The sequence below is a fragment of the Marmota flaviventris genome, chromosome 3 (genome assembly GCF_047511675.1).
Source record: "Marmota flaviventris isolate mMarFla1 chromosome 3, mMarFla1.hap1, whole genome shotgun sequence".
In the NCBI taxonomy this organism is placed as follows: Eukaryota; Metazoa; Chordata; class Mammalia; order Rodentia; family Sciuridae; genus Marmota; species Marmota flaviventris.
Genome location: NC_092500.1, coordinates 174,222,825 through 174,236,258, shown reverse-complemented (window position 1 = coordinate 174,236,258; position 13,434 = coordinate 174,222,825). Strand labels below are relative to the sequence as shown.

General features: G+C 49.8%; 1 protein-coding gene across 1 annotated transcript; it reads right to left on the bottom strand.

Annotated features, from left to right (window-relative positions):
• Positions 1-437: 437 nt before the first annotated feature.
• Defb1 (defensin beta 1) lies at positions 438-11,700 on the bottom strand. The gene is made up of 2 exons (XM_027922082.2): positions 11,505-11,700; positions 438-668 (listed from the first exon to the last, which is right to left on the bottom strand). Exons 1-2 carry the CDS (start codon positions 11,674-11,676, stop codon positions 523-525), a joined length of 318 nt encoding a protein of 105 aa, XP_027777883.2. The 5' UTR covers positions 11,677-11,700; the 3' UTR covers positions 438-522.
• Positions 11,701-13,434: the final 1,734 nt, after the last annotated feature.

The window sequence follows — 13,434 nt, the reverse complement described above, 5'->3', positions numbered from 1 at the left end:
AGATATGAGGCCTGAGGATGAAACTCTGGGACTGTTTTCGTGGTCACAAAGGAGGGCTGCACTGCTGGGGTTCATCACCCCGCTGCCAGCAGTGTGGGGAGCAGAGGCTGCAGCCTGGGCTCTGGAGATGGGCCTCTTACTCCACTGTTGACCAGAACACTGGAATTCGAGGTCAGCCTCTCCTGGCCCCAGGAGGCCTGGAGCTGCCTCTCCTCGCCACGTGTACTGCTGACCTCTCCTGGGCCCTCTGCATCCCTCACTGTATGGCAATATGGTCAGCGGAAAGTGACATTGTCTAGCCCTGGCCTTTATTCCTCTGAAGAGGTGTTCTTTCTGGACTGGCATGTCTCTCGTTCCCAGGCTGTCAGCCTAACCCCACATTTTCTTAAATTCTTCCATTGAGCAATAAGATTTATTTTGGTCTGATGAAGATGTGGTCAAGGAAAAAAAATTTCTTTATTGAAACAATGATCAGAAATAATAATTCTGGCTTCTATGATCTTTCTCCAAGTCACTCTCAGTTCAGCTACAGCATTTTGCGCGTCCGTGGTAACAGGTGCCAGTAATTTTGGTATCCACGGGGCAGGACGAATAGAGACAGAATCCTCCATTCCTGACGCACATGTAGTGATCTGATCTGTGGCCGAGACCTGTGAGGAGACCAGCACCTGAAAAGAGGGAACAGACACACTTAGACTCTTGGCTCGTGACCACAATGACTATAGAACATTTGATGAAGGCAGGACAGGTCACTCTGCAAAAGCACATGATTGAAGATTGCACATAATGGATCTTTGGGACTATTCGTGAAACTAGACAGGTGAGGAGTAACCCATCAAAGATGAACCTAGCAGAGGGGCATAGGGAATGCAAGTTATTCCTCAAATTGAGTGCTATGGTCCACTTCACTGACCACAAACTCAATCCTCTACTGTCAATGCTAACGTCATTGTCACCTTATGAAAACATCCCTCTGACTTCAGTTACACTGATTACTTTGACTTAAGTCCCCATTCTCCACTTTTCAAAGACCATTTCTGTGGAAAATGAGCATCCTTTACTGTCAGACTGACTTGATGTTGTACTCTGTAAAGATTTAATAGGTTTCCCCAGATGGAGTTTATTGTGCCCTACAGCTGGTATCTTGGAATCTCCTAACTAGAAGGAACCCTGACCTAGACCCCTGTGTTTCCAATAGAGAAGGACGTCACTCAGGGCTACCCTCCGACACTACCTTGGGCCAGTGTTTGGCCAGCCTCCTTTAGTGGGTGATACAGGACAACTCTTGTCACCTCAAAATTCTCATGTTGTTGCCTGACTTCTGAAAGCTCAGAAAGTGACTGTATGTAGACTTAGGGACTCCCCAAAGGTGATCAAGGTTAAACGAGGTCCATAGGATGGGCCAGGATCCTGTATGAGAGGCATGGCCATCAGAGAGGTCCGGCAGAGACACACACAGAGGAAAGCAGGTGAGGACAGGTGGAGGTGCCATCTCTGAGCCCCACCTGCTGCCACCTGGGTCTAGACCACCCGCCCCCAAAAGTGCCAGCTGACGCCTTTCAGTTGCTGAAGGGCCTAGTGTGTGGGCTCTGTGAGGGCAGCCCAGCAGACCCGTGCCCCAGGCCCTGGCACCCTAGGAGACAGTGTGCTCCAGAGGCCCATGGCCCCCTCTGGGAAGCGGGTTTCAACCTGAGGGAAACTGCCCTCCAGGACCTGCCCTCCAGGGCTGTTCTCCTGCCTTTGCAGCCAAGTCGAACCATGGCTTCTGAAGGCCGCCCATCTTCAGCCCTTCACCATTGCCCAGCGTCAGGCCCTCCAGGGCATTCTCATCTGCCTGTGCTCATCAGCATCAGGGACTTCCTAAATTCAAGGCCTGGAATGAGAACAGAGCAGCTGGGGTGTGTCTTGGCCACTAGGAGCGAAGTGGCTTTGTTCCTCTGTTCTGTTCCCCGGGAGCTGTGCTGTGTAGCATGGCAGCCCCTGGGAGACTGGGAGTCATCAGAATCAGCCGAGAGCCTCTTAAAAATGTGTTCTGGGATGGGCTGCATATATTTGCATCAACATAAAACTCAGTTGAATCTAATGTGCGGACCAGAATTGAGAACAGCTGGGTCACTGGATTCCTAGTTTTATTGTGGATGCAAATCTCCTGGAAGGTTTGTTAAGCATAACATCCCCTGCCCTCTGTCCCGTTTCTGAATCCAAGGCTCTGGATTGGGACTGAGAATTTGCATTTCCAGCAAGCTGCCAGGTGATCCTGAAGCTGCTGGTTTAGAGGCCGAACTTGGAGGAGTTTCTTCTCAAACATGCAGGTTCTCCTAGAACCTGCATGAACATTCAGGCACTTCTCATCCTGCACCTGGACTGACGAGCTCTACTCTTGACACTCCCTGTGCCAGATCTTACTGTCACAAGTGGTATCCCCGGCAGATGCCATGCTTTCCTAGAGAAAATACCATGCTTGACTGGGACCAGGGGTTTGGAGCATTGAAGTGCTTCTGAAGGCCTTTGGCTTCCAATAAGAGCCGAAGGACAGTTGAGGCACCCAGGATGCATGTACACAGGCCACGGCACATGCTCCTGCTAGTGTAAGAGAACTAAGGACTTCCTAGGTCAATATTCGGGGTAAGACAACAATGGAAGTAGGGGCATCACATACTACGTACACTTAAAAAAAGACTATTATGAATTTATAGCCATAAACTTGGAAACTTATTTGAAATAAGACAACACTTAGAAAAATACAATTTACTAAATAAACACAAGATAGTCTCATGATTTTAAAGATGTTGAGTCCATGAATAAAATCCTAGTCATGTTATCTTCATCTGTGTGTTAGTCACATTTTTGTCACTGTGTCCATGATAGTGAATAAGAACTACTTAAAAGGAAAGGGCTTGTTTGGCTCACAGTTCCAGAAGTTTAGTCCATCATGGTGGAAGGTGTGGTGGAGGAGGTCTGCTCCATCAGTAGCAGCTGGGAAGCAGGAAGAGGGGAGGAGCCCCACGGAAGACACACCCTTCCAGGGCATGCCCCTCCCCCCCATAACCTGCCTCCTCCAGCCAGGCCCCACCTGGGCCATTCAAACCTGGATGGACTGATTAGGTTGTAGCTCTCACAATCCAATCATTTCACCTCTGAACATAACTGCATTAACACAGGATGGGCGACACCTCATATTCAAGTCATAGCTATCAGCACATTTTCTGGGTAGAGTGGTGCACACCTATAATCCCAAGAGACTTGGCAGGGTGAGGTAGGCGGATTGCAAGTTAGAGGCCAGCCTCTGCTTAAGCTGCTTAACCCTTAGTGAGGCCTTAAGCCACTTAATGAAACTGTCTCAAAATTAAAAATAAATAATAAGGGCTGGGAATGTAGCTCAGGGGTAAAGCACCCCTGGGTTCAATCTTCAGTAACCCATCTCCCTCCAAAATCAGCAAATTCTTTGAAGCAACAGGATTGTCCAAATGACAGACTGTTTACCAGATCAGAAAAAGAGAGAATGCTTGCAATTCATGTTTTGAAGTCAACATTGTCATAAAAACTGTGTCTAACAAGATCAGTATAAAAATGTACAAAGAATGATAGCCAAATCTCCTTGATCAACATAGAGGCAAATATTCTAAATCATGTATGACTATACCCAACAAAACCAATTTCAGTTTACTTAAAAAAACACAAGAATTCATTAAGTATTGAAAATTTCTCAATGTTGTTAGTGATAAAAGAAAAAAAATCACACCATTTTAATATATGCCAAGAAAACACTTGAAGAAATTCAACATTGATTCATGATAAGACTTATTAACAAGTTTAGGAACTCAAGGGAACTTTAACGGTACTCTTCAGAGTCGGATATTAAAATCTTTCCTTTAGACACTGGCAATAAGATCAGGATAAATAAGATCACTGTGCCATTTGACAGCATTTTTGAGGACCTAGGCAGGGGAGGAAGTTAAGAAAAGGCACACACACACACACACACACACAAAATACCAAAGGTATAAGGGTTGGGGAGGAAGAAATAAAATTGTTGCTATGGACAGATACTATGATGATATGCTGCTCAGAAGGAATTAAGTGAACCAGAGTAGCAAGTTCAATATCCAAAAAAAAAAAAATAAATAAATAAAGAAAAATAATGAATTTAAATTTTATTAGCAACCCACAACAAATGTAAATTTTGAAGAAATGCACCCGTTGGAGTAGCCTACCACATCCAGTGCTCAGTTACAGATCTAAGGAAATATGTGTAGCACTTCTTTCAAAAAAAAAAAATGACTATTTGAAATCAATTAAAGAATACCTAAAAAATGGAAATGCCATTTTCAAGCATTTGCAGAAGACTTAAAATACATTAATTCTCTACAAGTTAATCTTCAGTTTGAACCCAGTACCATAAGAATCCCTGTCCTGTCAGTGAAACTTGACAAGCTGATTGGAAAATCTATTTAGAAATTCCAAAGGCCAAGAATGGCCAAGACCCAGGCTGGAGGAGGAGGTGGCAAAACTGGTTTCACTGGATTTGTACTAATGACGGAGCTGCTCTAATTAAGATAGGGTGCTCCTGAGAAGGGACAGGCACATGGAGAAGTGGAACAGAATGAGAGGTGGAAAGAGATCCGTGGGAGTAAGGAGAGTGCACGTGGAGCAACAGTGGCCCAGCAGAGCAGAGGGGAGTCCTCAGTTCTGGGAACTGAGTGTCCATGCTGCAAGGAACAGCTTGACCTCACACAGCGACATACACACCCTGATACACACAGAGGCACACGCTCACAGACACAGTCACCTACACAAGACACAGACACACACAGACACGCACACCCCCCACAGATGCGCGCACACACAGAGACACACTCTAAAAGCCACTGCCAGAGAGGAGACCGACTGCAAAAGGGCACAAAGAAAGTTTTTGAATGAGGGAGATGTTTTATGTCATGATTATGGTTATGATCACAAAACTGTACACATTTTTTAATATTCATTGTACTGTACACTTAAAATTAATTCATCTTATTATAATTAAATTATACCTCAATAAAACTGATTTTTAAAAAGGCAAAAAAAAAAAAAAACCAAGAACGCACATTGCCAGACCATAGCCTAAATGTGAAAGGAAATACAATAAGCTTTAAAAGACAATATTGGAAACTATCTTCATGTTTCAAGGTGAAGAAACAAGGGGCACACACCCCAAAGGAAAAGATTTGAACTTCTAACCACATTGAAATACCAATTAAAATCTCTTAAGAAAAGTACTTATGAAGAGAGCCAGTAACCAAGGGAGAAGGCTGAGGAAATTTCCAATGCACATAACTGACAAAGGGTTTGTATGTAGAACATATAAAGAGCTACTACAAATCAATAAACAAAGACAATCTGTTAGGAAATATGGGCAAAAGGCTAACAGCATATCCAAAAAGATCCCCAAGGACCACTAACTACATGCAAAATTCTGAGTTCACTATTTATCAGGGAAATGAATTCATGGCACTGAATTCACCAGAGGCTAAAATTTGAATGCACATTATCTAGTGCAACAAGACTATGGAGTAGCAGGAATTCCCATTCACGAATCTTGGGAATGTAAATGAGTGTGGAAATGTTTAGAAAAGAGTTGGGTATTTCTATTAAAATTGAATAAACGTATATCCTATGGTCCAGCAAGGCTACCCCCCAGCACATAGAAACAGCCATGAAGGCTCACGGTCCCCTAGGAACACAGGCGGAGACCAAGCTGTTCAGCATGAGTATGCATGGGGTAAAGGCACAGGACACAGGGGGCTGCTACCACCAAGTTCATTCATGGTGACCCTGGGGGAGGGGGCTGTGACTGGGAAGGCAGGGGGAGGGCCTCTGGGGGCAGCTTGTGGTTGTGCAGCCTGCTGTGTGGTGTTCATTGTGCTGTCTACCCTGATTCATGGACTTTTACAATTTAAAAAGAACCCAGTAAAGGAGGTGATCTGAAGAGGTCATTTCTATGTCCCTGAGCTGGGGACCTCCTGTGCCGGGAGGCATGACGTCCTCTGTCCTCACTCATGGGCCCACTTCTGTCCAGTGACCCTGGAAGCACCTGGGATACCTCACAGCCCCGTTGTGCTGCTCACTTTCCCCAGGGAAGGTGACCCCCCCCTCTGCACTGGGGGCTCTTCTTGTCCTGGTCCCCACCCAGCTGGATGGAGAAGGACAAGCTGACGTGTTCTCATTGGCCTCTGGGCTGCCAAGAAACAGAGGAGAAGACTCCCTGGTGGGTGGGAAGAAGGAGGAGGAGAGGTGTGGGTGGAGGGTGCGGAGGCAGCCTGTCCAGTTCCAGCTGTGCTGAGGGAGTCCTTCCACACAGCAGGCGGCTGCAGCGGGAGAGCCAGCTGCCCTGCCCAGGAGCAGCTTCTGTTCTGCAGCCTCTCTGGTTGAATGAAGAGCCAGCGAGGTTACAGAGAGGAAATGGGTCAGGAAACGGAGAGGAGAAGGGGTGTGGCAGTGAGCCCGCCCAGGCCGGGGTGTCAGGGCTTCAGCAGGCAGAGAATGGCGCAAGGAAGACTGCACCAGCCCTCTGTGGCCCTGAGGTCCCACAGGCCCTAGCAGGGCCCATGCTGGTGGCCGAGGAAGACTGCTCAGCAGGCTGCCATGAAGGAGATTGTCAACACAGAGGGGATCTGTGGTCTTCGTGTTAAAGAACCAGAAAAGCACAATTTCTTAAGCAGGTTTTGGGAGACTGGGAGACAGCGAGGGGCAGAAGGTGAGAATGGCAGAGTGCTGCTCCAGCGCCTGGTGCTGGGACTTCTGGTCCTGGGTGGTTTGTTTTCCACCCACCCAAGGTCCCTTGCGAGGGGTTCTAAGATTGTATGATGCAACTGCAGCTCAATGACAGCACGTGGGACAATGTTAAAGACACAGTTTGAGAATCATTGACACAAAAACCATCCAGCTGGGGTGGAGTGAATTGCAAAAGGACAAGTATTTGGGGAAAGGGAGGCTCAAACCCCACCCTTCTCTCTCACCTAGGACTGCAGCAGACCAGCTAGTAAGGTTCCACCCTGCTCAGCACTCAGGACTGAGAGGCACAGGGGAGCGGCCAATTTGGGACATGGAAGTGCACACCTTGATGTGGATATACAATCTAGATTTTCCCAACAGTGGCCACAAAATTCACACCTCTGGAGATGAATACATGGGCAGTGGACCAGAAACCCAACCAGGCATAGGCTGGAATTAGCTTCTCAGAACCTCTGGGCTTGTAAGCTAGCCCAAGCCCTTTCCCGGGTCAGGATAAAGTAGATCTCCTTCACAGCAACCTCCTGAGCAGTGGTGCGTATACTTGGAAGGGCCCAGGAGCAAGTGGGCTCATCCTGTAGGGGTATTAAAATAAAGGCTGAGGGCACTTAGGGGTGGGGTGTAGGCAGAGACACAGTCAGTGGTGGCCCAAGAGGATTGGAGTTCGTTTTTAAGAAAATTTTTAGGCTATCTGGGGATAAATTCATCTAACACTCTACCAAACAACTCACAAAATTCCAAAGATAGCCCACTTCTGAACTCAGGTAGCAGAGGAAGACCCCACAACAAGAACCCAAGGCATCTGCCAATCATTGGCAACACCTTCTGACTCGTGGAAGCTTCAATGCCCTTCCCATCTAGACTGCTCTTGAGAGAGGTCAGTGTGCTTGGTGACTCATGCAGAGGTCTTTGGGAAGCCGTGGAGAGAATGTAGAGTTGGGAGCCCAGGTCCTCTGCTGGCTGGTTACTGGAAAGTAGACCTCTCTGAGGGTTGGCTTGCAAAGGTCTATGAACAGGCGTGAGAGCAGGCCCCATGTGGCAGAGGATCTGGGACATTAAGGGAGATGACGTTCCTGGAGTAGCTTTCCTCAGCTATAAAGTGCCTTCCATGGCTCTGTCCTGGCTGGTGGCTTTGCAGTGCCTGTGGCTGCGCAGGCCCTTATCTTGGCCTGTCCTGGGGACACAGGGCCCCTGTGGGAAGCCATACAACTGGCTTGTGTTTTCTAGATGGGATCCCTAGGCCTCAGCAGGAGGATTCCCAGAACAGTTTCCAGAAATGGGAGAGGGAGAAGGAGTAGGCGGTGGAGGTTCTGGGAGGAGACTGTCAAGTGCAGGCAGGGAAGGGTGGAGATGGGAGACGCCCAAGGCTGAGGCCTGGGGGTATTGCCTTTTTAAAGGTAGGAAATGTACCCAAGGCAGCAGGCAGAGTGTGGAGCCTGCAGGCCAAGGCAGGAGGAGGTGGAGAAAGGGCTAATAGCTGTGGCCTCTGAAGAAGTCAGAACTCGTTAGGGAAACCGTCTCAGTGATGACAGAAGGTCCTACAGCCAGCCTGTCCCCACTCTAGCTTGCCTCCGTTGGCCTCTGGTCACTCCAGATCACCAATCAGCTTCCAGACAACCAATCTCTAAAATGCCATTTATAACTTGCCCTTTCCCCAGTGGAGACCCTTTAGGGTCCAGCCAGCCCCAGAGGCCTCACTGGGCCTGTCCCCAGGCCATGGTCCTGGGATTCCTGTCCCCACCTCATGGGTCCCTCTCAGCACGCAGTGTACCTGGAACCTGCAGAGACCCTGAGGGGTCCCTTGGAGGCTGGTAGCCTGAGTTCGAGCCCTTGAGCTGCTGACCACGAGGCATGGGGCATAGACCACGTTCTTTCCCCCCAGTTGGGGGCTGGTGGCTTGTTCCCACAGGGCACTACAGGGCTAAGTCGACTGGTGGTCTTTATGGGGCTTTTGCACCTTCTCTTTCCACCCCCTGCCCTCTGACCTTTCTAGTGCACTTCATCCAGCCAGGCAGATCACTGCTCGTGTCAAGTAGGCAGGGAAGGCCACAGGGCATGGTGGGTCTGGGGGGACCTGGGGGTGCTATCTGGACCTGCAGCCCCTGTTCAGCTGCAGTTCACTGTTGTCAGGAAGAAATATGACCCCGATTTGTGTATAGAGAGCAGATAACAGTCTAAGGGTCATGTCACAGGTCTTGGTTCCTAAATGTTGAAAGGGAATTAAAATTTTAAACAGCACGCTCAGCAACATGGCTTCTATTACTCCTCCTCATCTCAGCCTCCTCAAACAAGCCTTTGCTGATACTGGGGGACCAGCTCAGCTCCTGGTTCTGTGTTTTCTGACCACTGTGCTCAGCAGACTTCCAAAGTGCATTTACGATAGGAAAACTACACATGTGATTGCTTTTCCATGTCCTCCTGTGCTTCCAGAATGGAGGGTGCCGACATGGAGGGCCCGCGCTTCCCTTGCTCTTCCCCACTCCCAGGGCAGTGCCTGCACGCGGTCCTTGTTGGCTAAGTCTGGCTTAGTCAGCCCAGCAAGCCTCAAGCTCTCTTGATTTCCAAAGCCTGGCTGGGAGTCTTGTCATCCTGACCTCATGCTGTGTTCACGGAAAGACCATTAGCAGGAGGTGAAAGTGGGCAAGGCTGTCTCTTTCTGGTAGAGAGGAGCAGTGTTAAAGTGGACACAAGTCTTAGACTTCTGCCCCCGTGGGGTCAATGGGCCTTGGTTTCCCCAAATGCTCCTGATGCAGCAGGCTAGCTCCAAGGACTCTTCCAGAAACAGGATCTACTGTGTGAGCTCAGTGGAGCCATGGCTTGAGACAGAGCATCAGCACCTTGTCGTGGGGGCACCTAAGTCCCTGCACCGAACTCCAAGCTGGGCAGGCAGCACAGGCCTGGGGACAGTGGGCGTGGAGCAAGGACCACAGCACTGGCAACATTAGCCCCAGAGTGTGAGGTGTTGGACTTGTGAGCCATCTGATTTCACCCGCCACAGTGCCTGGGTTCAAAAGTGAACCAAATGGTCCCAAAATGTCCTACACCACAAAATGCATATTTTTAATATGACATCCATATCATATATATTGTTTTAAAGTAAAATCCTGAAGCCTGTGCCCACAGTGAGAAGCAAAGCCTGGTTAAGCGCTGCCTGCAGGGTGACCCAGGGACACAGGAGGGGAACCTGCATGATAATGTGCAGAGCAGACAGAGGAGCAGCTCTTCCTCCCCCTCCATACCCCTCCCGAGGACAAAGCTCAGAGCCCTAAGCAGTGTTCTTCCCTGCGGCCAAGGCCAAATAGGATTGTGGGGACAGCTGCGGCTCCTTAGAGGCAGTGCTGGGCCTGTGGGTCCCCCAGGGCCTCTGATCCTCCCTGGCTCCTGCCTGGAGGGGGGTGGCTCTGCTCTTTGCTCCTTCTAGAAGGTGAGCTGAGAACTGCTTTCCTGACAGGGTGTGCACAGGAGTCCTGGGTGGTCCAGGCCCAGTGCAGAGGGGCCTGGCAGGGGAGCCCCTGAGCGTCCTCTGTGTGGTCCTTGCTGCCAGCTGCCTTGTTACAGAGCAGGTCAGGACTGTCCCCTGTGCCTGCTCAGCCCTGTGCTTTGAATGAGGTGCTCATGATCCTATTCAGATGGGAAGAACATAAAACTCTTTTGGTAAAAAATCTGCTTTAAACTGTTTTGAGTTTGGAATGTCAGAAAGAATGTTTCCTTGTTAATCAGTAAAACCACCCTCACCCCTGGCTGAAGGAGAAGGTTGAACCAGCAGGTCCTCCTGGGACCTGGTATATTCTGGTATTTTCCAGTCTTTAAAGGAAAACAGGTTTCCACTCTCTAAATCGATTTCTGTATCTCTCTGAGGGTCTCTACTGGCAGCACAGTAAACTGCATTTAGAATGCTTTGATGCCCAGTTTCCCATAGGAAATGAAGGCCTGATTGGCTCTAATAGTCTTCTATCTAGAATAAAGGCCTGGCCTGCATGATAGGGCTCCTGGAGAGTGTCCAGCACTTCTCTCTGTCCTAGGACTCCATTTGTAAGTAATGGAACTGACCTCAGCAGTGTGTCTTGCTCACAACACTGTGACAGGACAGGGGTGATCCTGTGTCCTTGATTCCTCCTGAGGGTCCCCTTTCTCACCTCAAGGACATTGGGCATTGTCCCAGAGAAGCCGGCAACTTCTGGCTGCCTGGAAGCACCCCCCTGTTCCCGGGGGAGATGTAGCCTGGGGAAAGCAGGCCTTCTTAGGGAAGGAGGAAAGTCACCTGTGGTTCCTGCTGTCTGCACAGTAGGTGAGTCACAGGCACTGGCTGAGCTGTCCTGGTGGGAGGGGTGGTGGCACTTTGCCTGCAGCAGGGCACTGGGGCAGCCTCACCCAGTGACCTGAGGTGAGCACGGCAGTTGCGTCTCTCTGGATAGGAAGCTGGCCCTCAGTGTGAGGAGCCCGGTGAAGGGAAGCAGAAATCCCTTCCACACAGGGCATGCTCTAGATGCCCAGGACAGTGATGGGGCTGGGAGACGTGGGGACCTGTGTCTGAGTAGCCCTGAGACCATAGGGCCCCCCTTCCCCTGCTGCCCAGGGACCGCTGCAGAGCCTCCAGCTGCCCACTGCAGACCCTCAACCTGGGGTCTCTCTTGCCTGCTGCCCTTCATGACATGGATACAGCTGTCTTCATTTCTGTGATTCCTATGCTCCCCATTCCTTGGCAAGGTTTTCCAGAAGATTCTAAGTCTTACCTGGGTTGATCTGCGAGAAGAGGAAAGACAAAATCAGCACCAAGATGTAGTGAAACCTCATGGCTGGGCCCGTGTGCAGCAGAAGACCTGAGACTCCTTGGAGGCTGAGCGAGAGGCGCCAATGCCTGGATTTGAGCTGTATATATAGGGCTACAGGATTGCACAACCTCATAGATGATCTGAGGGAGGTGTTGCCAGAGTGAAGTTCTAATCACTAACCTTCTCTCATTTGCCCTCAGTAGAATGCAAGTCATGTGAGCTCATTTTCTCTGTCCAGCTGTGGCTGGATTTTACTCTCAACCTTGAAACCTGGAGTCACGGCCTCCTGCCAGCCTGTTTGCTCTTCAGCATAGGAATCCTGGGGGTCCTCAGCAAGGCAGCTCACACTCCCTGTGGGGAGTACAAGGCTCAGGGAGCCCCTGAGACCCGAAGCCCAAGCTGATGGCTGAGGGCTCCATGCTGGTGTTTGTCCCTGGGGTTTAATGGTGTGCCTCCAGAGTGGCTTCTGGCTTCAACCTTTTAGTACAGCAGATGATCTGGTTTGCAAGGATAAAAATTCCTCCTCAGTCTGAAGTTGCTTCTCATCTCTCTTTTGATATAGAAGGTCTCCTTGAGGGGCCAATACCCACTTGGACTTTCCATCTGGACTTGTGTTCCCAGGATTTGCAACTGTGGCTTCTCTGGTGTGATCCCCCATCTTGGCCCTAGAGGGCAGTGCATAGACCCCAGGAGCTGTGCCTGTCAGTGTAGGGGTGTGGTGTTCCCAGTCTCCAAGCAGCCTCTGCTGCTCAGTGATGTGAAGTTTTAGAAAACATTTTATTTCTCATTGGTCTTCATTTCAATTTTGGGAGTAGCTTTCCTAGTGTCTCATTAGGGGTCTAATTTGCGAGTCGTAGAACAGGCTCTGGCTGGTTAAGCAAGAGAGGAGCTTATTAAGAGGCCATTGATCAGCTCAGAGAATCATTGCTGGGTCTGAGGAGCTCAGGCTGAGGCTCAGCCTCCAAGTCTGTTCTGTGCCATAGACTAGGGGTGCAGTGAGATCACCTGCTTGTGGCTTCCCCAGAGAGGCTGACTGGGAGGCAGGTGGGCACAGGGAGTTGGGAGGAAGTTGGGCAGGGGCTCTGGAGGTATGCAGGGAGCCTGCTGGCAGGTGGTTGGAGGTGACTTATTCCCAGGACTTTAGGAGTGCTTTGGCCCCAGGGCTTGGCCTGCACCTGGCTGTGTATGTGGGGTCCTGCTGGCCAGTTCAGAGGGAGTCCATGGGGGTGAAGGCAGGAACTTTAAAGAGCTGCCGGAGGAACACAAGGTTCCTGAAGCAAAAGGTGGGGAGGGTGAGCGAGTCTCAGGTTGGAGTAGTGAGGAGGCCCTTCTTGTGGGTCCTCCCCTCCTCTCTCCCTCCTTCTCTTCCTTCCTTTCTTCACACTCTCATGGATACTGTGGCACCCAGAGAGGCAGTGGCACTGAGCCTAGAGAACTAGGTGCTCCAGGTGATGGCCCCAGGTGTTCCATTTACTACCTGTTGGCTTTGGCCTATTGGATTCTATTTCTGCACCCTCATGTTTTTCTCCTGCAAAATGGGGTCAACATTACCTAGTTATGTGATAATATTGTGGGGTAAGCTGGATAATGAAGCACAAAATCTCAGGATGCTACTGGTGGTCACAGCATGTGCTCAGGGTGTGTCTAGGTGTCCAGGGAGTGAATGGAATCGGTATGCAGGAAATATGAACCTGATTTTCAGGATTGACTTTATTGCTGTGAACCTGGAGACATTTTTAGGCTATGTCCACAGAATGTCAACGATGCTGTGACTAATTTGCCAGTTGACTCTCAGTTGGTTACTTGAACACTGGAGTGGGAGCATGACCCCAATCACTCAATGGTAGATATGAGGGATCAGAGACTCTTCCCTGGACCCTAAAGAAGACTG

Bases quoted from the DNA above. Each gene is read 5' to 3' on its own strand.
- Defb1 (XM_027922082.2), bottom strand. From the start codon at position 11,676: ATGAGGTTGTGCAATCCTGTAGCCCTATATATACAGCTCAAATCCAGG. The intron at 669-11,504 runs GTAAGACTTAGA...CCCTCTTTTCAG, and splicing joins CTTCTCGCAGATCAACCCAG to GTGCTGGTCTCCTCACAGGT.